General features: G+C 46.6%; 1 protein-coding gene across 8 annotated transcripts in view; it reads right to left on the bottom strand.

Moving 5' to 3' along the window:
- The window catches only part of MLC1 (modulator of VRAC current 1), a 171,114-nt gene that overhangs the window by 65,704 nt on the left and 81,415 nt on the right, over positions 1-23,995 (bottom strand). For 7 of the 8 annotated variants that reach the window (XM_063927139.1, XM_063927136.1, XM_063927138.1 and 4 more), the window contains one exon: positions 3,356-3,472. The exons of the other annotated variant lie outside the window; for it this stretch is intronic. In XM_063927139.1, the coding sequence (XP_063783209.1) occupies positions 3,356-3,472 (117 nt within the window). The remainder of the gene's footprint in view (positions 1-3,355; positions 3,473-23,995) is intronic. 8 annotated transcript variants of the gene reach the window in all.

Here is a 23,995-nt window from a genome sequence, read left to right on the forward strand (position 1 = left end):
ATAAACTCACAAAGACTTGGCAGGAGTTAGGCAAGTATCAGGAACATGCATGAGTATAATTGGAGGGCTATAGCTGGATGTTGACACGGAGCAGAAACAGACACAGGATGGCAGGATCCAATGAGGCAAGGGTCCTAGGACTGGCAAGGAACTAGGACTCAGGAACAGATGTGGGATTCAGAGAGAGACAAACCAGGGTTACAAGAAATGGGAACTGCACAGTATGCAGCAACCGTGTGGCAGGCTCACTAGGTGCAGAAACTGAGTAATATCACCGGTTCTAGGAACAGGGCAGAATCCCTAATATAAGGGAAAGAGACCAATCACAGGAGGAGTCAGGTAACAAAAGCATTTCAAACAGGTGTGCTACATATGTAGCAGCCAGCTTCCAGCCAAAACCCTGGCACAAACGTTAGTATGAAAGGAAAGGCTCTGCCTAACCTGCCTCACCCCACCGCACGTCACTGGTGTGTAGAAAGAGATTGTGAATTCCCCATTGAGGTAACTTGTTGGGATTGCTCCCCAGATCTTGCAGGGTCAGCAGTTCTTTTAGAAGTTGATTGCCTAGAAGTCACTTTAGGAGACAAGACAGGGATCATAGCTTGAATCTCCCCTTCTGAGATCTCAGCAGGATCTACCCATACTGGGGTATTGGGCAGAATTTCCTCTGCTGGGAACTTAACAGGATCAGATACTCCACAAGAAGCTACAGGAATTGAGACAGATGAGCCTCCTGGGACTACAGGACTAGACATGGAGACAGACGCCCCTCCTGGGGCTACAAGACTTGACACAGAGACAGGTGCGCATTGTGGGGCTACATAACTTGATACAGAAACAGATGCCCCTCCTGGGGCTACACGGCTTGAGGTCCGGACATCAGACTCCTGGGGTCGGTACCTGAAACTTCCTTCCTGGGGTTGGCACCTGAGACTCCCCTCCTGGGCTCAGCTGAAACTCAGGAATGGCACTGCTCGGAGATCCCTCAGGCACAGCACAGCTCGGAGACCCCTCAGGCACTGCACAGCTCGGAGACCCCTCAGGCACGGCACAGCTCGGAAACCCCTCATGACGCGAGGCAAGGGCAGGCAGGTCCTCATGCCACGAGGCAAGGGCAGGCAGGTCCTCATGATGCAAGGCAAGGGCAGGCAGGTCCTCATGATGCAAGGCAAGGGCAGGCAGGTCCTCATGATGCAAGGCAAGGGCAGGCAGGTCCTCATGATGCAAGGCAAGGGCAGGCAGGTCCTCATGATGCAAGGCAAGGGCAGGCAGGTCCTCATGCTGCAAGGCAAGCAGGTCCTCAGGCACGGAGGCCAGGGTACACAGAACCTCAGGCCTGGAGGCCAGGGCATACAGAACCTCAGGCCCGAGGGCAGGGCAGACAGAACCTCAGGCCCGAGGGCAGGGCAGACAGAACCTCAGGCCCAGAGGCCAGGGCAGACAGAACCTCAGGCTCGGAGGCCAGGACTGACAGAACCTTAGGCTCAGAGCCCAGGCAGAGAGAACCTCAGGCCCAGAGGCCAGGGCACTAGGGACCCCTCCAGGGGCATAGCCACTCAGATGGGCAGCTCTGGATGGAGACTCTGGCTGGGCGGCTCTGGCTGGAGACTCTGGCTGTACAGCTCTGGGTGGAGACTCTGGCTGTACAGCTCTGGGTGGAGACTCTGGCTGTACAGCTCTGGGTGGAGACTCCGGCTGGGCAGATTAATAAGCAGTCCTTCCATGGGACCGGCAGGCAAGATGGCTCCTTCTGGATAACAGAGTTATATGTATTTACTTGGGCTATAGGATCAGGGATTGCCCTGGAAATGAGAGATTCATATACTCTCAGTTGGTTCCCAAATCTAAATTCTCTGAATTTCTATTACCAGATAGGTTCAGGTATGGTTACAGGTAATTTTTTAGTGTACCAGGGGGTAGGAAAGCACCCCAGCACCCCCCCTCTTTGTCTGCGGTTTGTCTGTGACCCCTCCCCCTTTCTAGCACCTGATATATAATTATCTCCAGTAATGATCGAGCAACTGACACGGTTTGTCTGCTTGTGTGAGAAAGGCATTGAATGGGAGCAGTATTTGGAAGACATGCTGTTCCTTGTAGTGCTAATGGGAGATCCTGGGGGTGGCTCCTGGGTAAGTTAGCTCTGTCAGGATGTGTTTTAGTAATAGCCTTTATCATGAGGCCCTACTTTAGACAAATCACATGGCCCTATGTGGGCACTGCTATTATGTAGTGTTAGGACTGTTGATATCAGAGAAGCCGTGAAGTGGCTCAGAAGCTAAACATGCATTTGCAAACATGTGTGACCAATTCTCTGAATTTCTATTACCAGATAGGTACAGGTATGGTTACAGGTAATTTTTAGTGTGCTGGGGGATACCGGGGGGGAAAAAGCACCTCTATGTCTGCTGTTTGTCTATGACCCCTCCCCCTTTCTAGCACCTGATATATAATTATCTCCAGTAATGATCGAGCAACTGCCACTGTTTGTCTTCAAATTCTGCTAATTAGCAGAATTACCAAAACTTTGGATACGCATGCTGGGGGCCGCCCATCACTGAGAAAGGCCGCCTAGCATGCTGACCGTTGAACAAGCAGAAATTACGAACGCATCGCAGTTTCTGCTTGTTAGCAGACACTATGGGTGGCTCCAGCCGGCATGTAGGCAGCGGGGTGAGGGCAAAAGAGCCCCTTGCGGGCTCGCTGCACTCGCCACGCTGCGGCCATGCTATTTATTCTCCCTCCAGGGGTGTCGTGGGAGAATAGTTGTCAGTATGCCGGCTGTCAGGATTCCGGCGTTGGCATGGTGAGCGCCGGGATCCTGACAGCCGGCATATCAAATACCTCCCCACAGGAAAGCTTTCTACCATAGTTGGTCATGTGGGCTTATACAATCATTATAAGTTTGAGGCACACACTACTAGCAATATATCATAATTTCACTAAGAGTCATCACAGATCAGTTCAGACAGACCTTTTTAAAACTACTGGCAAGACATTTATTTTCCTATAATAACATGGAGTGGAGTTATTTGATACTTTATAAATGAATTCCAGCAGATAAGAAAGGAAATCTGAGCTTAGCAACAAATAAATAAATGTACACTAGACATCTTTAAGCTAAAGATAGAGGTTACAGGTATGTGCAATACACAGAAAGGTGTATCGGTTACAAAGCAGGAGACGATTCAGGTCTGTTTCTGACCATGCAGTGAGTCACTGGAGAATATAATCATGCTATCCAAGCTGAGATCAAGTAGGTCAGTCATGCAGGTGTCACAGTACATTTAGCTTTAACAAAAGCTGCCTGTCCTGGATTTAAGCATTACAAGAAGAGAAATGTTGTTTTTATACTTACAGCTGCTAGTACCCAAAATATGGACACATATAAATAAGGGCTGTGTAATAGGGCGTCAATATGTAATGCAATTACGCCTCCAAACAATACAGAAATTCCCATAACCACTTCAACAATCTGAAAAACACAATTAAAAAAAAAAAAAGTTGTAATTTGAATCACACCTAAAAGGCATTGCTGAAAGTAGGCAAAAGAGAAAAAGAAAATAATAAAGCTTAAAGATAAAAGTATTATTTTCCAAAGACGCAAAGAGATGATATGGTCTCTGTAATGCATCAAAAGAGGATGGAAATAAAGGAGAAGCACTGACAAGAATTAAATCTCTGTTACACAATAAAGCTAAATTTAAACATCATAGAGGTAGTGCCCTATACAGTATATGGAAACACATGGTAACCGAGGGATTCCAAGCATATTGAAAGCAAGGGCTTTACATAACAGGTGTAACATCCAACCATAGGGGGTAATTCCAAGAAGTTGATCGCAGCAGGAATTTTTTTTAGCAGTTGGGCAAAACCATGTTCACTGCAGGGGAGGCAGATATAACATGTGCAGAGAGAGATAGATTTGGGTGTGGCGAGTTCAATCTGCAATCTAAATTGCAGTGTAAAAATAAAGCAGACAGTATTTACCCTGCACAGAAACAAAATAACCCACCCAAATCTAACTCTCTCTGCAAATGTTAGATCTGCTCCCCCTGCAGTGCACATGGTTTTGCCCAACTGCTAAAAAATTTCCTGCTGCGATCAACTTGGAATTACCCCCATAGGCCCTCATTCCGAGGTGATCGCTCGCTAGCTACTTTTTGCAGCCATGCTGTCAGGGCTGGGTGTTTTTGTGAATCCGTTAACCCTGGACCAACCACAGGTGTAGGTGCTGGGGTATGATGAAAGCAGGGAGGACGAAGAAAGTTCTGTTTCATATATTTATTGTAAGCAACAATTCCAGTAAGGAGTTAAATGACAAATTATAAATCACCATATATAAACTGACGTATTGCATAAAGTGGTAGAAATGATAAGCAGGAACAATCTTAAAGATAAATTGAGGAAATGTTCATAGAACTGAGTTTTAAACAGGCTTGTGAATGAATGATGAATTGTCCAAAAGAAACAAGATTTAATGCTGAACTGTAAAATGTGTTAACTGGATAATGCAGACATAAATAAGTAACTGTAGAGATTTGTAATGAAGTTTAGAGATTTAACTGAGAGGCTGTGAAGAATTGTCCTTGATTGTAGCAACACAGAAAATACAGTACTGAAATGGGTTACTTGCGAGTTCTGAAGATCACTGTGAAACTGCAGCAGACGACAATGGTGATGAATGGGTTAAGTTTAGAGCAGAGCAAACGAACAGCTGATGTTAGTAGAATCCTCCAAAGTCTGTGTGGTTGAAGCAGGCAGACAGGGTAACCTCTTGCAAGACTCTGGGAATCCACTTGTTTGCCACTGGGAGAGTGATTGACTGACAGCACAGCAGGGAGCTGGAGGATCTTTAGCAGTGAAGGCTGCAGACGGACCTCTGGGAGTGGAGGCGATATCTGGACCACGGGAATCACACAGGAATGCACGGAGAGAGCACAGAGCTAGGGCATAGAGTAAATACAACAAAGCACTGGCCCAGAGTAGCATAATCCCAGCCTACTTAAAGGCAGCACAAGCACGGGATTGGCTTACACTTACCCACAGGTGTTTTCACAAGTGCTCTGTATTGCTTATTTGGTCTCCAACATGGCCGCCTCCTATACTGCAGACACACAGCGGTGCCTTTGGCCATTTGGTCCCCGCACTCCCAGCTCCCAGATCCTGCATCACCTGTGCCACCGATCACGCCGCGTCCCCACACAGCCGCACAGCACCGCGAGCAACCGCACCGGCAACGGATGAACCCCAGAACCCGCAGAGGTGAGAGATCGGTTCGTGACAGTACCCCCTCCTTTAAGGGTGGTCTCCGGACACCTTTGAACTTTATCAGGATTCTTGGAATAGAATTTCTGTACCAGTCTTGGAGCATGAACATCTTCGGCAAAACCCAGGACCTCTCCTCTGGACCATAACCCTTCCAGTCGACCAAAAACTGCAGACGTCCATATCGGCGACGTAAGTCCACAATCTCCTTAACCTCAAATTCCTCATCCTGCAAAGAGTGAACTTTAGGAGGTTTGGACAGGGTAGTACGAAACTTATTGAGAATCAAAGGTTTCAATAAAGATGTATGAAAGGCGTTAGGAATTTTCAAAGACGGTGGTAACTTGACTTTGTGTGACACAGGATTGAGTACCTTTACAATGGGAAATGGGCCAATAAACTTGGGAGCAAATTTCTTAGAAGGAACTTTGAACTTAAGATTGCGAGTAGAAATCCAAACTTGGTCTCCTACCTTGTAGTTTGGTACAGCCTTACGTTTTCTATCTGCGAAAGATTTATAACGAGCAGAAGATTTGACCAACGACTTGCGCACACAACTCCAGATTCTAGATAAACGTTGAAGCTCTTGATCTGCTGCTGGAACCTCTAGGGCTGGCAACGGATGGAACTCTGGCACACGAGGATGAAAACCAAAGTTAGTATAAAATGGAGTAGATTCTGAAGACGAATGAAAGAGATTATTATGAGCGAATTCTGCCAATGGAAGGTAGTCAACCCAATCATCCTGTGAGGACGATATGTATAGCCGGAGAAAGGTTTCAAGATCTTGGTTTACTCTCTCAGTTTGTCCATCTGTCTGAGGATGATATGCCGAAGAAAAATTTAACTTAATGTTTAAAGATGAACAAAGCGACCTCCAAAACTTGGCTACAAACTGTGTTCCCCGATCAGAGATGATTTCTCGAGGAAGGCCATGCAACTTGAAGATCTCAGAAATGAACAATCTGGCTAGTGAAGGAGCGGACGGTAATCCAGTTAATGGAATGAAATGAGCCATTTTCGAAAATCGATCCACTATCACCAAAATGGTATTCCGCCCTTTTGATGGAGGTAAATCGGTCACGAAATCCATTGAGATATGAGTCCACGGCTGTTTGGGTATAGATAATGGATGTAACAAACCTGGCGGAGAACCCCTTGGACTCTTATGTTGGGCACATTTAGGACATGCTGCTATAAACTCTTGAACATCGGCTTTAAGACGTGGCCACCAGTAAGACTGTTGAATAAATTTGAGAGTCTTTAGAACCCCAGGATGACCCATGAAGGATGAAGAGTGAGCCCAAGTAAGCAGTCGTTTTCGAAGATTTGTGGCGACAAAGGTTTTGCCAGGCGGAGGAACCGGAGAGGTTCGAGTCATTAAAAAGGACGTAAGACTCACAATGGCTTGATTTGTGGTAGCATCATTTAATTCAGAAGTGAAGGACCGAGAAAGGGCATCTGACTTTTTGTTCTGAGACCCTGGACGATAGGTGAGCTTGAACTTAAATCGTGTGAAGAAAAGCGCCCATCGAGCTTGTCATGGATTCAAACACTGAGCTGACTGCAGATATAGAAGATTCTTATGATCGGTATATACTGTAATGCGATGTTGTGCTCCCTCTAGAAGGTATCTCCACTCCTCAAATGCCAACTTGATGGCAAGTAATTCTTGCTCCCCAATTGCATAATTACGTTCAGCCGGTAGGAACTTACGGGAGAAATATCCGCAGGGATGGACTTTTTTATCTTCAAAGACTTGTGACAACACAGCTCCTACTGCTTCCGTAGATGCGTCCACCTCCAGTAGAAAGGGACGGTTCAAATCTGGCTGCCGAAGAATGGGGGCTGACACAAAGGCTTGTTTTAAATCAGAGAAGGCTTTGATTGCTTCAGAAGACCAGTTCATAGGATTTGCTCCCTTGCGAGTCAAGGCTGTGATGGGAGCGGCCAACGTAGAGTAATTCTTAATGAATCTCCTATAGAAATTAGCAAAGCCAAGGAATCGCTGAATCCCCTTGAGAGTCGTAGGAGTGGACCAGTCTCGGATAGCTTGTACCTTTACAGGATCCATACATAGCTCTGATTTGGAAATTATGTAACCAAGGAACGGTATGGAGGATACTTCAAAAGTACACTTCTCCAACTTACAATATAGTCGATTTTTCCTCAGACGTGTCAGTACCTCTTTAACTTGGTGACGGTGAGACTTCAGATCCTTGGAGAATATTAAGATATCATCCAAGTACACTACTAGACACTTGTAGAGAAGATCACGAAAAAGTTCATTCACGTAGCTTTGGAAAACTGCAGGCGCATTACAAAGACCAAAAGGCATTACAAGGTATTCGTAATGCCCATCCCGGGTATTAAAGGCAGTCTTCCATTCGTCCCCTGCACGGATGCGGATTAAATTGTAGGCCCCTCGAAGATCTAATTTTGTAAACACAGAAGCTCCCTTTACCCGGTCAAATAATTCTGGAATTAATGGTAATGGGTACTTGTTTTTCACAGTGATCTCATTAAGTCCACGGTAATCTATGCATGGTCGTAACCCACCATCTTTCTTCTTAACGAAGAAGAATCCGGCTCCTGCAGGTGAAGAAGATGGTCTGATAAATCCTTTGGTTAAATTCTCTTGTATATAATCAGACATAGCTTGAGTCTCTGGGATGGATAGCGGATAAATTCGCCCCCTAGGAGGTGTTTTGCCCGGTACCAAAACAATTGGGCAGTCCCATTCGCGATGAGGGGGTAAGGAGTCTGCCGCTTGTTTACTGAAAACATCCACAAAGGATTGATAGACTGAGGGTAAGTCGGGAAGACTAACTGACCGGAGAGGTATAATTGCAGCTAAACAGTCCTTGGTACAGGATTTACCCCACAAAAGAACTTCCATGGTTTGCCAATTAAATTATGGATTATGTTTCTGTAGCCAAGGTAATCCAAGTATCACATCATGAGAGGCTTTGGGAATCACGAAGAAGGAAATATATTCGGAATGGAGCACACCTACTTTCATCTTGAGACATACGGTTCGATGACTAATTATACCATCTGGAATTCGACTTCCATCCACTGCTGTAACAGCAACTGCCGCTCCCAGAGGCATAGTTTGAACTTTAGATCGTATGACAAAGGCTGAGGTGATGAAGTTCTCGGCTGCACCAGAATCTAGAAGAGCTGAAACTTTTAACTGTAGAACTTGGAACTTCTAAATGAATAGGCAAAGTCGGCTCTTTCCCAGAACGTGATTCCAAAGTAACTCCTAGCTTAACCTCTCTTGAATAAGCTAGAAGCGAGAGTTTCCCGGCCGGAGTTTGCAAGACTTAACTAAATGTTCGGAGGACCCGCAGTACATGCAGAGGTTACCCTGTCGACGACGAATTTGTTCCTCCTCTGTGAGGCGAGAGCGCCCGATCTGCATAGGTTCTTCTGTCATTACAGGAGACTGAGATGAAGAATCTTGTCGAGGTCTAGGATGATAGCGCGGACTAGATCGCTCTGCCTTGGATTTCTCTAAACATCGCTCTCTGTAGCGTAGGTCAAGTTTATTACAGATAGAAATCAATTCATCCAGCTTAGTTGGCACATCCTGAATGGTTAAATCATCCTTGATTCTCTCTGAAAGTCCATTCCAAAACGCCGCGATCAGGGCCTCCTCATTCCAGTTTAACTCTGAAGATAACGTGCGAAACTGAATAATATATTGACTGACAGGACGTAAACCTTGACGTAGACGGAGAATCTCCAAAGATGCTGAGGTGGTTCTGCCTGGTTCATCGAAGATTTTCCGGAAGGATGATACGAACTCTTTGTAATTAGAGAGAATAGGATCTCCCCTCTCCCATAGTGGCGACGCCCACTCCAAAGCCTGACCGGACAGGAGGGCAATAATATATGCGACCTTAGAACGGGCTGATGGAAAACTAGCGGACAACAGTTCGAACTGGATCTCGCATTGGTTCAGAAATCCTCTGCAAAGCTTTGGAGTCCCGTCAAACTTACTCGGAGAGGGTAACTGCAAACGGGACATAGGCAGCGTCACAGGAGAAACCGTTGTGGTAGCCAAAACAACCGGAGTTGGGACTTGGACTTGAGACGTCTTTATAGCCGTATGAAGAATCTCCAAACGATCTGCCATAGTTTGCATAAACTGAACTATTTGTGTCTGAATAGACTCCTGATTTTCCAGACGGGAAAGGATGTCTGTCGTAGCACCGCCTCCTGCGAATTGGTCACCTGACGGATCCATGTGGCCAGTGCTTACTGTCAGGGCCGGGTGTTTTTGTGAATCCGTTAACCCTGGACCAACCACAGGTGTAGGTGCTGGGGTATGATGAAAGCAGGGAGGACGAAGAAAGTTCTGTTTCATATATTTATTGTAAGCAACAATTCCAGTAAGGAGTTAAATGACAAATTATAAATCACCATATATAAATGGACGTATTGCATAAAGTGGTAGAAATGATAAGCAGGAACAATCTTAAAGATAAATTGAGGAAATGTTCATAGAACTGAGTTTTAAACAGGCTTGTGAATGAATGATCAATTGTCCAAAAAAACAAGATTTAATGCTGAACTGTAAAATGTGTTAACTGGATAATGCAGACATAAATAAGTAACTGTAGAGATTTGTAATGAAGTTTAGAGATTTAACTGAGAGGCTGTGAAGAATTGTCCTTGATTGTAGCAACACAGAAAATACAGTACTGAAATGGGTTACTTGCGAGTTCTGAAGATCACTGTGAAACTGCAGCAGACGACAATGGTGATGAATGGGTTAAGTTTAGAGCAGAGCAAACGAACAGCTGATGTTAGTAGAATCCTCCAAAGTCTGTGTGGTTGAAGCAGGCAGACAGGGTAACCTCTTGCAAGACTCTGGGAATCCACTTGTTTGCCACTGGGAGAGTGATTGACTGACAGCACAGCAGGGAGCTGGAGGATCTTTAGCAGTGAAGGCTGCAGACGGACCTCTGGGAGCGGAGGCGATATCTGGACCACGGGAATCACACAGGAATGCATGGAGAGAGCACAGAGCTAGGGCATAGAGTAAATACAACAAAGCACTGGCCCAGAGTAGCATAATCCCAGCCTACTTAAAGGCAGCACAAGCACGGGATTGGCTTACACTTACCCACAGGTGTTTTCACAAGTGCTCTGTATTGCTTATTTGGTCTCCAACATGGCCGCCTCCTATACTGCAGACACACAGCGGTGCCTTTGGCCATTTGGTCCCTGCACTCCCAGCTCCTGCATCACCTGTGCCACCGATCACGCAGCGTCCCCACACGGCCGCACAGCACCGCGAGCAACCGCACCGGCAACGGATGAACCCCAGAACCCGCAGAGGTGAGAGATCGGTTCGTGACACATGCAAACGTATAGTCGCCGCCCACGGGGGAGTGTATTTTAGCTTTACAAGTGTGCGATCGCATGTGCAGCCGAGTGGGCCGAAAAAGTTTTTTGCAGTTTCTGAGTAGCTCTGGACTTACCCAGCCCTTGCGTTCACTTCAGTCTCTCCGGTCCCGGAATTGACGTCAGACGCCCACCCTGCAAACGCCTGGACACGCCTGCGTTTTCCCTACCACTCCCAGAAAACGGTCAGTTGACACCCATAAATGCCCTCTTTCTGTCAATCTCCTTGTGAATGGCTGTGCAAATGGAATTGTCGCTAGAAGCATTGCACAGCAACAATGCGGTTTGTACCCATATGACGTGCATGCGCATTGCGGTGCATACGCATTGTCGCGGTCCGGGTAACTGGACGCCGTTTCCTGCCTGTTAGCTGTCTCCTGAGGTTGGCTCAGTGAGCCTGGGCCGGGCTATAGCTATGTTTTAGCTTACATCTCTTGCTTATCAGAATCAGGATCAGCTTTATTGGCCAGGTATACTTGCGTATACTAGGAATTTGTCTTCGGTTTGCTATACAACAGCCAAGTAGGTAACAGATAATATGGCCTGCAGCGCTGGTTTAGCGGCCTCCTCAGTGTACTCACTTGCGGTGGTGTGGCGCTCTCAGCCCCGCTGCGGTCGTCACTGCCGCGCCTGTGGTTCCCCGCTGGATGTGCATCCTCTGTGTGCCGCGGCCGCCACCATCATCCCTGTGGCTGCTGTGCGCGCGTGGAGTTTCTGCTGTTGCGGCCTCTGCCACCATTACCGTTTGACACATGGTCTCAGAGTGCTTTTCCCCTTCAATCCCCGTCAATGGGCGCAGCAATTTTGGATCTAATCACATGATACACTCCTCACCTATCTACAGTGCTGCTGGAGTCTGAACCTAATTGTCAGCCAATCCCTGCTATTGAGCAGGTATAAATATCCTGTCTCTGCACCCAGAGGGTTGTCAGTGCTTCCATTGTCTCTCCAGCGTTCCAGTATGCAGCTTCATTAAGGACTCTCCTGTGAACTCTCCCTGCAGTATAGCCTGACTCCCTGGTGGTTACCCTCTGCGGTGCAGCTCCAGTTCTCTGGTGCTGAGGCTCTGTGGTGCAACCTGACTCTCTAGTTCTTGCACCCAGCGCTAGCAGAGTGTACGACTCCGGCTTCCAGCAGCCACTCTCTAGTAGTCCTCTGTCTCCATTACTCACTCCAATAGTGGAGTATTTACCTGTGATCACTAGCATCACTCAAGCTTTACCTGCGATCCCCAGCATCACTCAAGCTTTACCTGCGATCTCTAGTATCACTCAAGCCTTACCTGCGATCCCTAGCATCGCTCAGGCTTTATCTACGATCCCCAGCATCACTTTATATTCCACCTGTATTTCCAAGTGTTATTAAGTACTCCCACTTACACTCCGGATTACTGGTCATTACCAGTTGTGATTCAGAGACTCACTTGTGACTGTTATTGTTTGGTTGCACATTCTTATGATTTAATAAAATCCCTCAAAGGCACTTCCTGTTGTCGTGGTCACGCCTTCGGGCACTTGGTACTACAAACTCAGCACATGTCTAGGAGTCCCCTCCTGCCTCCTAAATTCATGTACCCATTAGCCCCTACAACTGAGGCCTCTAGCTACCGACACCACCCCTCAGTTGTGACACGCATGCGCAGTAGTAACCTGATCGCTGCGCTGCAAAAATCGGCAGCGTGCGATCAACTCGGAATGACCCCCACAGTCAGAATCTAGGCTGACCTAGCTGGCTCTTACAATGGCTAGTATGGCTGCAAGAGGACACTGCTCAACTTGCTAATGTTTCACACGCAATGGTGGAAAAGGCAATGTCAGCTTGCAACTAAGGAAAACCATCATCATTAAAGAGCAACAGTTGTTGGAAGGGCATCACTTAGGATTTTGAGATGCGTACATACATTCCAAATGCAAGGCAAAAATAACAATTGCAACTCATTTCTCCACAAATGTTAAACTGTGGTAGGAGCAGCAAAAACTGTATCTTAAAAAATGGTTCAAAGAAAAAATAGGATTTTAATACCTACCAGTAAATCCTTTTCTCCTAGTCCGTAGAGGATGCTGGGGACTCCAAAAGGACCATGGGGTATAGACGGGATCCGCAGGAGACATGGGCACACTAAAAGACTTTGACTGGGTGTGAACTGGCTCCTCCCTCTATGCCCCTCCTCCAGACCTCAGTTATAGGAACTGTGCCCAGGGGAGAAGGACATTTCGAGGAAAAGGATTTTTGTTAACTAAGGGTGAGATACATACCAGCTCACACCACAAACACACCGTACAACTGGATTAGCAGGAATCCCAGATAATAGTATGAACGAAAAACAGCAACAAGCTGAACATAACCAATACACAACCTTCGTGTAACCGAAACCAACAAACAACAATACAACTGCAAGTAACAGACGCACTGGGATGGGCGCCCAGCATCCTCTACGGACTAGGAGAAAAGGATTTACCGGTAGGTATTAAAATCCTATTTTCTCTTACGTCCTAGAGAATTCTGGGGACTCCAAAAGGACCAAAGCTCCAGAACGGGCGGGAGAGTGTGGACGACTCTGTAGCACCGATTGAGCAAACATGAGGTCCTCCTCAGCCAGGGTATCAAACTTATAGAACTTAGCAAACGTGTTTGAACCCGACCACGTAGCTGCTCGGCAAAGCTGAAGTGCCGAGACCCCTCTGGCAGCTGCCCAAGACGAGACCATTTTCCTGGTAGAATGGGCCTTTACTGACTTCGGCAATGGCAACCCAGCCGAAGAGTGAGCATGCTGAATCGTATTACAAATCCAGCGTGCAATAGTCTGCTTGGAAGCAGGATTACCAATCTTGTTGGAAGCATACAGGACAAACAATGTTTCCGTTTTCCTAACAAGAGCCGTTCTGGCGACATAAATTTTTGAAGAGACTTTGGAACCGCGACAGCCTTCGTAGCCACAGGAACCACAATAGGTTGATTTATGTGAAACGAAGAAACCACCTTCGGCAGATTGTCGACGAGTCCTAAATTCCGCTCTATCCACATGAAAAATCAAATATGGGCTCTTGTGAGACAAAGCCGCCAATTCTGACACTCGTCTGGCAGACGCCAAGGCCAAAAGCATGACCACTTTCCAAGTGAGAAACTTTAACTCAACCTTTTCGCAAAGGTTCAAACCAGTGAGACATAAGAAACTTTAACACCACTTCAAGATCCCACGGGGCCACGGGTGGCACAAACGGGGGATGGATATGCAGCACTCCCTTCACGAAAGTCTGAACCTCAGGAAGGGCGGCCAATTCCTTTTGAAAGAAAATAGGTAAAGCCGAAATCTGCACTTTGATGGAACCCAATTTCAGGCCTGCATCCATGCCTGCCTGCAAAAAATGGAGGAAACGACCCAAGTGAAACTCCTCCGCAGGAGCTGTTTTGGTTTCACACCACGACACATATTTTCTCCAAATACGGTGATAATGTTTTGCCGTGACCTCCTTTCTAGCCTTAAGGAGAGTGGGGATGACTTCCCCGGGAATATCTTTCCGAGCTAGGATTTGGCGTTCAACCTCCACGCCGTCAAACGCAGCCGCGGTAAGTCCGGAAACACGCATGGCCCCTGCAGTAACAGGTCCTCTCTTAGAGGAAGCGGCCAAGGATCTTCTACGAGTAATTCCTGAAGATCCGGATACCAGGCCCTCCGTGGCCAATCTGGAACGACGAGAATTGCCTGAACCCTTGTTCGTCTTATAATCCTCAACACTCTTGGAATGAGAGGAAGTGGAGGGAACACATACACCGACTGAAACACCCACAGAGTTACCAGGGCATTCACTGCACTGGCTTGGGGGTCCCTAGACCTAGAACAATACCTTGGAAGCTTCTTGTTGAGGCGAGACGCCATCATGTCTATTTGAGGAATTCTCCAACGCCTTGTTACTTCTGCAAATACCTCTTGATGAAGGGCCCACTCTCCTGGATGGAGATCGTGTCTGCTGAGGAAGTCTGCTTCCCAGTTGTCCACTACCGGAAGGAAGACTGCTGACAGAGCGCTCACGTGCTGTTCCGCCCAGCGGAGAACTCTTGTGGCCTCCGCCATTGCCGCCCTGCTCTTTGTTCCGCCTTGGCGGTTTACGTACGCCACCGCTGTTATGTTGTCCGACTGGATCAGGACAGGGAGGCCTTGAAGAATGTTTTTCGCTTGCAGGAGGCCATTGTAAATGGCTCTTAACTCGAGAACATTTATGTGGATACCGAATCGGCGTCCCTCTAGAAGGTGAGAACCTTGCAGCCACCACAGGAGAAAAATTCTGGTCCTGGAAGATAGACTTATTTTCCGGTGCATGTGCAGGTGAGACCCGGACCATTTTTTCAGCAGATCCCACTGAAACACCCGGGCATGAAACCTGCCAAACGGAATGGTTTCGTAAGCCGCAACCATCTTCCCTAGCACACGAGTGCATTGATGAATCGATGCTCTTGCCGGTCTCAGAATGTCCTTGACCATGGTCTGGATTTCCAGAGCTTTTTCCGCCGGAAGAAACACCCTCCGTAGTTCCGTGTCTAGAATCATGCCCAAGAAGGGCAGGCGATTTGTCGGAATCAAAGAGACTTTGGCAAATTTAGAATCCAACCATGATGTTGCAGAACCGTCAGGGAGAGTTCCACATTTCGTAGCAACTACTCTTTTGATCTCGCCTTTATCAGGAGATCGTCCAAGTACGGGATAATTGTGACCCCCTGCTTGCGTAGGAGTACCATCATTTCCGCCATCACCTTGGTGTATACCCTCGGAACCGTGGAAAGCCCAAATGGCAACGTCTGAAATTGGTAATGACAATCCTGCACCGCAAATCTTAGGAAGGCTTGATGAGGAGGATATATCGGGATGTGTAAGTAGGCATCCTTTATGTCGATTGACGCCATAAAATCCCCCCCTTCTAGGCTGGAGATCACAGCTCGAAGAGATTCAATCTTGAACTTGAAAGTTTTCAAGTATGGATTGAGGGATTTTAGTTTCAGAATCGGTCTGACCGAGCCATCCGGCTTCGGCACGACAAAGAGGCTCGAATAGAACCCTTCCCCCCTCTGGGACGGGGGAACCGGGACAATGACCCTCTGTTGACACAGCTTTTGTAACGCAGCATTTACCACTTCTCTTTCTGGAAGAGAAACTGGCAAGGCCGATTTGAAAAAGCAGCGGGGGGGGGCATCTCCTGAAACTCCAGTTTGTACCCTGGGACACTATGTCTAAGACCCAAGGATCCAGTGCCGATTGAAACCAGACCTGACTGAAGATTCGTAGACGGCCCCCCACCGGCACGGACTCCCGCAGGGAAGCCCCAGCGTCATGCGGTGGACTTGGTAGAGGCGGGGGTGGACTTTTGGTCCTGGGCGCCAGACACAGTATGCAACCTTTTTCCCCTTCCTCTACCCTTTGAAGCGAGGAAGGACGAGCCCTTTCCTTTTTTGTACTTATTAGGCCGAAAGGACGGCGTCTGATAATGGGGCGCCTTTTTCTGTTGTGTGGGAAGATAAGGAAGAAAAGATGACTTACCCGCAGTTGCGGTAGACACCAGGTCAGCAAGACCGTCACCAAACAAGACACTACCTTTGAAAGGGAGAGCTTCCATAGCTTTCTTGGAGTCGGCATCAGCATTCCATTGACGAATCCACAGCGCCCTCCTGGCCGAGACCGCCATGGCATTGGCCCTTGATCCCAAGAGGCCAATATCCCTCGCCGCATCCTTTAGGTAATCAGCAGCGTCCTTGATATAACCAAGAGTCAAAAGAATGTTATCCTTATCAAGGGTATCCATGTTAGAAGCTAAATTAGCAGCCCACTTAGCAATAGCACTACTCACCCACGCCGACGCCACAGCAGGTCTGAGTAGTGCACCAGTAGTAACAAAAATGGCCTTCAATGTCGTCTCCTGCTTGCGATCCGCCGGATCCTTGAGGGCAGCCGTGTCAAGAGACTGAAGCGCCACCTTCTTGGACAGTCGGTACAGAGCCTTGTCCACATTGGGAGACGACTCCCATTTCTCCCTGTCGTCAAAGGGGAAAGGATATGCCATAAAAATTCTCTTGGGAATCTGCCATCTTTTGTCAGGCGACTCCCAAGCCTTTTCACAAAGAGCGTTCAGTTCATGAGAGGGGGGAAACTTCACCTCCGGCTTTTTCCCTTTAAATAAACTAACCCTTGTATCTGGAACAGGAGGTGTCTCAGAAATATGTAAAGCATCTTTAATAGCCACAATCATGTACTGAATACTCTTTACCACCTTCGGATATAAACTGGCCTCATTGAAGTCGACACTGGAATCAGAGTCTGTGTTGGTATCTGTATCTGCCATCTGGGTAAATGAACGTTTTTGTGACCCTGAGGGGGTCTGTACCTGAGACAAAGCGTCCTCCATGGATTTTCTCCATGTTTGTGTCTGAGAATCAGATTTATCTAGCCGCTTAGATAACAATGCCACGTTTGCATTCAATGTACTCAACATATTTACCCAATCAGCAGTCGGCTGTGCCGACAGAGTCATTCCCAAATCTTTCTCCGCACCCCCAGTAACTCCCCCCGGGGAGGAACACTCAGCCTCAGACATGTCGACACGCAGTACCGACACACCCACACTCACACCAGCCAAAAGGGGACAGACCCACAGGGAAGCCTGCAGAGAGAACACAGAGGGAGTATGCCAGCTCACAGCCCAACGCCCATATACTACTAAATCGATAATATAGGATGGCTGCGCTGTAAATACACATACATATATAGCACCAAATTGACTGTGCCAAACCCCCCCCCCCCCCAAAGTTTTGCTCCCTTGTACTTGTAAGGATAGTGGAGGTCCGGGCCAGCGTCTCTGCAGCGGCTGTGAAGAGATAAAATGGCGCTGGTAAGCTGTGCGGCTAAGCCCCCCCCCTTCCCAGTGCGCTGTAGTCCCGCTTAAATTTGATTTTTTTTTATACTGGCGAGGGTATCGTATACGGTGCTCGGGCACCGAATATGCATCTCTTGCCAGTCAAAAGACCCTCAGTAACTTGCTGCCCAGGGCACTACCCCCCAGGGTGTGAGTGCCGTTGGTGTGTGTGTGGGAGAATGGAGCACAGCGCGACCGCTGCGCTGTACCTCCGTTACTGAAGTCTTCTGCCTTCTGCATACTCACCCGGCTTCTGCCTTCTGTGAGGGGGGTGACAGCGCGGCTCCAGGAACAAGCAGCTAGGCGCACCAAGTGATCGAACCCTCTGGAGCTAATGATGTCCAGTAGCCTAAGAAGCAGAGCCCTTAACTCAGCAGAAGTAGGTCTGACTTCTCTCCCCTCAGTCCCACGAAGCAGAGAGCCTGCAGCCAGCATGTCTCTCTGAAAATAAAAAACCTAACAAAGTCTTTTCCAGAGAAACTCAGGAGAGCTCCCCTAGTGTGTGTCCAGTCACTCCTGGGCACAGAATCTAACTGAGGTCTGGAGGAGGGGCATAGAGGGAGGAGCCAGTTCACACCCATTTAAAGTCTTAAAGTGCCCATGTCTCCTGCGGATCCCGTCTATACCCCATGGTCCTTTTGGAGTCCCCAGCATCCTCTAGGACGTAAGAGAAATCTATAGAGCAAGATATCACTGTAGAGTTGCAGTATATAAACTAATCATAACATCTGGTAATGTACGATTGTGAAAGAAGGCAACTGATACGATGAATTATCCTTCAGCCTCTCCCAACAAATGTAACACCAGCTTAAAGACCTCTACGTATTTGTTTCCAACAGTGAAGGTTTCTGTAATGTAGTGGATGCAACAGTCTGGCACAGTTTTGGTGCAGCCATCCTCTTACAGGCAATACCAATGCTAATCACTATTTAAAAGTTCTAGTGATCATCTTTATCAAATGCTACAGCATTATTCCAAATGGGAGGTTTTTTTTTTTTTTTTTTTTTAATTCATCATGACAATGATCCTATCTACAAAGTAATGGCAATAGTTTGAGCATAAAATAGAGAAATGAAAACAACTCTGTATATCTCTTAATCTTTAAGCTTCCATGATAACAAATTGTTATAACATTCTATATAAAGCAAATCCGTCCAGTGTCCAAAATTCAGAAGCAGTAGTTCCACATTGCATGTAACACCAGTGTGTTAGAATGGCAGTCTAGAGAATCAATGGTTGGCCTGACCCAGCTGAGTATTTAAGGAATATTGAACTGTTGTCTGAGATCATCAACAAGGTGTCAGCTAAGTGATCGTTGTGAAAGAATGATGTTTGAATCTCCTGCGCAATCCAAGACTCTGCTAGACTCCTTGTCACAGTATACAGTATACTGGCTATACTGCCACATCTGTTCTACACAGTGTTATGTGATTTTTTTTTTTTTAATTGGTTTAAATATATCTGTTCACTAGCTGTTTTCAGTTTTAGGAAACCAAAGTTGGATTCTGGGGGCAACCTGACTCTCATGCATCCAGCACTAGTGGTTCCTGAGAACATTATCCCAGGGAAGACTACTGCTGTGCGGGGAGAGGGTGGGGTGCACCCAGAGGTGCCTATGGCTCGAGTTTATCTCAACTGGGGAGCTGGGAGGACATCCGGGATGCTGGGGTGTTGGACAATTTACCAGACCGGTGACCAGCACAATATGGGTGCAAATGTATGTGATGGTGAATGGTTAGCTTTACTGCCTAACAGCACTGAAGTCATGGGTTTGATTCTCACCATGGTCCTAGCTGTGTGGAGTTTGTATATTCTCCCTGGGTTTGCGTGGGTTTCCTCCGGGTACTCTAGTTTCCACCCACAATCCAAAAATATACTGGTGGGATAAATGGCTCCAGACAGAAAATTAACCCAAGTGTGTATGTACATGTGTTTAAGGCAGACTATATGGGCCAAATGGTTCTTATCTGTCGTCAAATTCTATGTTTCTATCAAGGATGACCTGTGATCCAGCTAATGGTGAAAAAACTATTTCCTATCTGGAAATAGATGTTCTCCTGCAGTTACACTCTACAGTTTAGAAAATGAAAGCAACAGTTCATTGTGTTGCTATGGGTTACAGAACCTTTTCTGCGTGATTATTTACTGCGACTATATTTGCATACAAAATGCTTTGCTACAGTGGAAATCATGGAAAACACTGTAACGTGTGACAATGCTAAATTCCTTTGTCGTATAACAACCCTTTATGAAGCTAAGAACACTGTACGCTGTTTGCTTAAGAAGTACCGTAATGGTACGCTATTGGCGTAGCGATCGCTCAGCCGTAGGTGAGACGCTCAAGCGTCACGTTCGCTCACGGCCCAGTGATCACAGGACACGTTATTGGCTATGACTAGAGTAATGATTCGCTATGGCGTAGCGGACGCTCGAGACCACGAGGAGATCACCAGCGGCGCAGACGCTCACAACGCTATACCTTAATGTTTAAACCTTATACCAAAGAAATACAAAGAATACCTTAATGTGAGTACAGGGTGTAAGTGCAACCTTGTGTAACCTGACTAACTACAAAGCTGCTTGAGCGTCACCGACGCTCAATGTGAACACTTAACACTATAGAAAACACACAGATACTGGTTTAGGTTCCAAAGCCTATTAACTGTATTATATCTAATATACTTGTAAAAGGGGATAACAGTACAAATGATACACTACAATATAACAGAGACTTCCTAACCACAGAACTAAAATACAAAAAGACAATACTACTCTGACCTAAATGAAATACAATACAATACTATAATACTATGGGAGATATAAGAGAAAAGAGGAGAGAGAGGGAGAGAGAGAGAGAGAGAGAGATAGAGAGAAATTGGCTCACAGAAAGACAATGATTACGGAGAGAAACTTACGCACAAGGGGAAACGATCGCATGCGCCTGGACATCCAGCACCCGATTTTCAGCAATGAGAACCGTTGAAGAGTGAGAGCTGGATGTGGTCGGCCTGCCTATTTATGCCCCACACACAATGCAATCTCCTGGTCCTACAATCCCATTGTCCATTGGCCGAAGGAATTCGGCCCTGCATCATAACAAAAGGTCATAGGGTGATTCATACAGGTGGGCTGTGACGATTTCCAACAGCTCAGGTGGGTGGGAAACTGGGTTTCCCGCCGCATACCTGAGTATGTGTAAATAATAGAAATGGACATAAACTTCTTATGTCCATAACTATTCGCACGAGCGATTAATACGCTCCAAACCAACACCGGAATATTGCTAATTAAATACTCTTCCGATGGGTACCAAACACTGCTGTATGATTCCTGTTAGACCCTTCGTACGATATAAAGAGGGATTCCTCAGCTCTGGGACATTGTATTTTAACCAAACTTTCAGAATCTATCAAAGGGACCATGATCTATAAACTACATTAATTGTGAACATTTGTAACGAATGAGTCGCACGCTACGACTACATAAACTCTACCGTAAATACGCATACCGCGCCTGCGAGTGCACGCTATTGCGGGTATGCGCCTCCACGGGAGAGCGTACGCACGCGCAGCGCGGACCAGTGTGCGGTGCAAATATGGCAACGTGCATTGAGACATTTTTCTGACTTTGACAGTCCACCCTTTGGCAGTCAATAATAACTGCCACAAAACATTTAAGGAGAAAAATGTAAGTCAGGGGTTAATTGATTTCCATGGTTGGGTAGGGGAGAAGAGTGGAGTAGGTGTGAAGAGGGTATGACTTAGTGAGAAAGTAGAAGCATGTGTGTATGAGTCCATGTTTGGAGGGTCATGTATCATCGTGCCGTACGTGTGGTAAATCTAGCTTCGAGGTATTGCGAAGTATACATTTGAATTCCTTCTTATCCTGTGGTACAGGTCTGTGGATGGGCTGTCAAACTCTACCGAGCTCGTTTCGGCTGTGGTTGTAACAAAATGGGGATGCACATTTTAGTTGATGATACATGAATGGGGGAGGTATGTGGTTGCTGATATCTGTGCCTGTATTCCCTATCGTCTATGTGTGTCGTTACCTGAGGGTTGTAGAGATGAAGATAAAGAACACTTACGAAAAATGCAATGATATTCTATGTCAGGGAAATGTACATCTGTTGTTGAAGTTGTGTTCGGTATCTGTTGAGAGTCGTCTTCTTTGCGCTGTTTTGCTCCTTAGGCATGAGCAACAAGCTTTGTCAGTGCCATCAGATTTACAAAAATGTTGGGCTAGCGTGAGTTTAAAGATACTAGGGAAACTGGGGATCCATGGCAAAGTTCATCAAGTGTCCATATTTAAAGTTGTCAAATCTTCTTCTTTGGTGCTTGTCTGTTGTCTGTATAGCGTCTCGTCAACTTCCTCGTCCAAGGGGGTCTTTGTATCTTGGAGAAAAGCAGAAAAACAGGTGAAAGAAACGGACCGTATAATCGCATTTTCATCACATTCTGGTTTCTATCATTGGGTCATAAATCAAATCCAGGTTAATTACAGTTTCCTCGCTCCTCAAGCTCATCACTTTTGTACTTTGCTTGCACCTCATTAAAGCCTGCCCGCATCTAAATATCAATCCAATCGATATAACGACACCCAAGATACATAGTAGAAACTTTCCAACATCCATTATGACTCCTTGAGCCCATTCTCCCAAACCGGAGAACCAATTTCGCGGGTTCAACCATGACACCCAACCAGTCAGCTCATTACCTACAGCAGCAAGGGTGAGATTGTGTTTTCAACGAAATTCCCACTTCAATTGGAGAATATCGTCCATCTTTTGGTCTATGACCTCTACCGGATCCTCGGTGCTATTTGTGATATACGTGCAACACTTTATGCCGTACTGTGTTGCCAATGTAACACAATATCCGCCTGTTACTGCTGTAAGATAATTAAGAACCATCCTATGCTGAACTAGTTCTGTTTTGTAAGCTTGAAGTTCTCTTCCAGTGTATCTAAACGTGTCATCATACATTTCAGTGATATTATCTAACAAATTGGCGAGTGCGGAAATGTATCTATAATTCATCACTCCTCGAGCGGTACGAGTGAAATCTAACGCTACCAGAACCTGAATCCCGGTGGATTCATGGATAAGATCAGAGGCCGGATGCTCTAACCTTTCTGACAGTTGTCTTTTAACTCGGTGCTCGTAATGAGTGTGAGTATAAGGAGCTTGGGCACCACGGTGTATGTCCTTCATTTTGTCATGTGTAACAGTCATCACTTCAGGCAATACTTTTCCAATATAACACAATCCTTCAGAGTTTGGGGCAAGCCACTTGTACGCCTTTCTCCCACATATGAAATATGCGTCATCGGGGAGAACATAGGGGACGGAGAAGGACATGACCATGTTACAAACCTTCCAGGTGAAATCTCCTGACCCTAATTCTTCCATCTGCCTAATGCACGTATCGGTTTGTACGATATGTGCACAGTATCCTGGTGATACCTCTCCAACTCTAGTAATCCTATTTCCTAAGGTATATCGATACCGGAAAGATTTTCCTCTACTGGCTATGTGGCGTACGAGCTCTGTATCTGTAGGCATTCTATCTGCTCTGTGTGAAAAGGTCATGGTAAGGTTGCTCCATGACACTTCCCAATTTCCCGGTTTTCTGGGATTGGAGATGTTAAAACATAAGAGGGACCTATCCACATGGTATTGGTGGAGCTTCAAACTAGGAGGGCTGGAGATGTTAAACCTCCGGTCCACCGGTCTCCCACCACTTAGCTCAAGTACCTCCCCTAACGTTAAAGGAAATGGTACTAGCCCTGATTTACTGTGACCCTGAGGTACTTGAGAGCATACCCAACAATCTGTTTGGTTTAACACGTTACCCACTAGAGAGTGATAGTCACTCAATGGATGCCGGTCCATATGGATATTAAAACTAGATTGGCATTTCTTTATGCATCCATCTTCAACCAGATTATCACAGAGCCTACAGATACAATTTTCTTCAGCTAACAATCCATCACAATTTCTTCTATCGGATCGTTTTCTGATACTCGCCTTTGCTTGTTGGTTTGGTTGATCTTGGAAAACTACGCCTCCATCATCATAATCGGAACCCATTCCAGAACCTCTCTCGACCTCTATGGTACTCTCGCCGGAACAGACTGCTCTGGTCAACATCATGGTTAACATCAAAATCCGGATCACAGTCTCTTGGGGCAAGTCCATCTTTGAGGAAAAAAATAGAGAAGAATGAGAAGGGGGAAAAAGAAATCTTAAGGGAGAGGGGCTGGGAAGTGGAGAAAAACAATAAAAGGGAGAAGGGAGTCGACAACTGCTTTCGGTCTTCAAGGCTCAGGTGCCGCCTCAGTCCTCCTGGAACAGACACTCCAGTGATACAACCTCTACCGTCTGTTCCTTATCACGGGACTTCTCTGGATCG

Source organism: Pseudophryne corroboree, chromosome 6 (assembly GCF_028390025.1).
Source record: "Pseudophryne corroboree isolate aPseCor3 chromosome 6, aPseCor3.hap2, whole genome shotgun sequence".
Lineage (NCBI taxonomy): Eukaryota > Metazoa > Chordata > Amphibia > Anura > Myobatrachidae > Pseudophryne > Pseudophryne corroboree.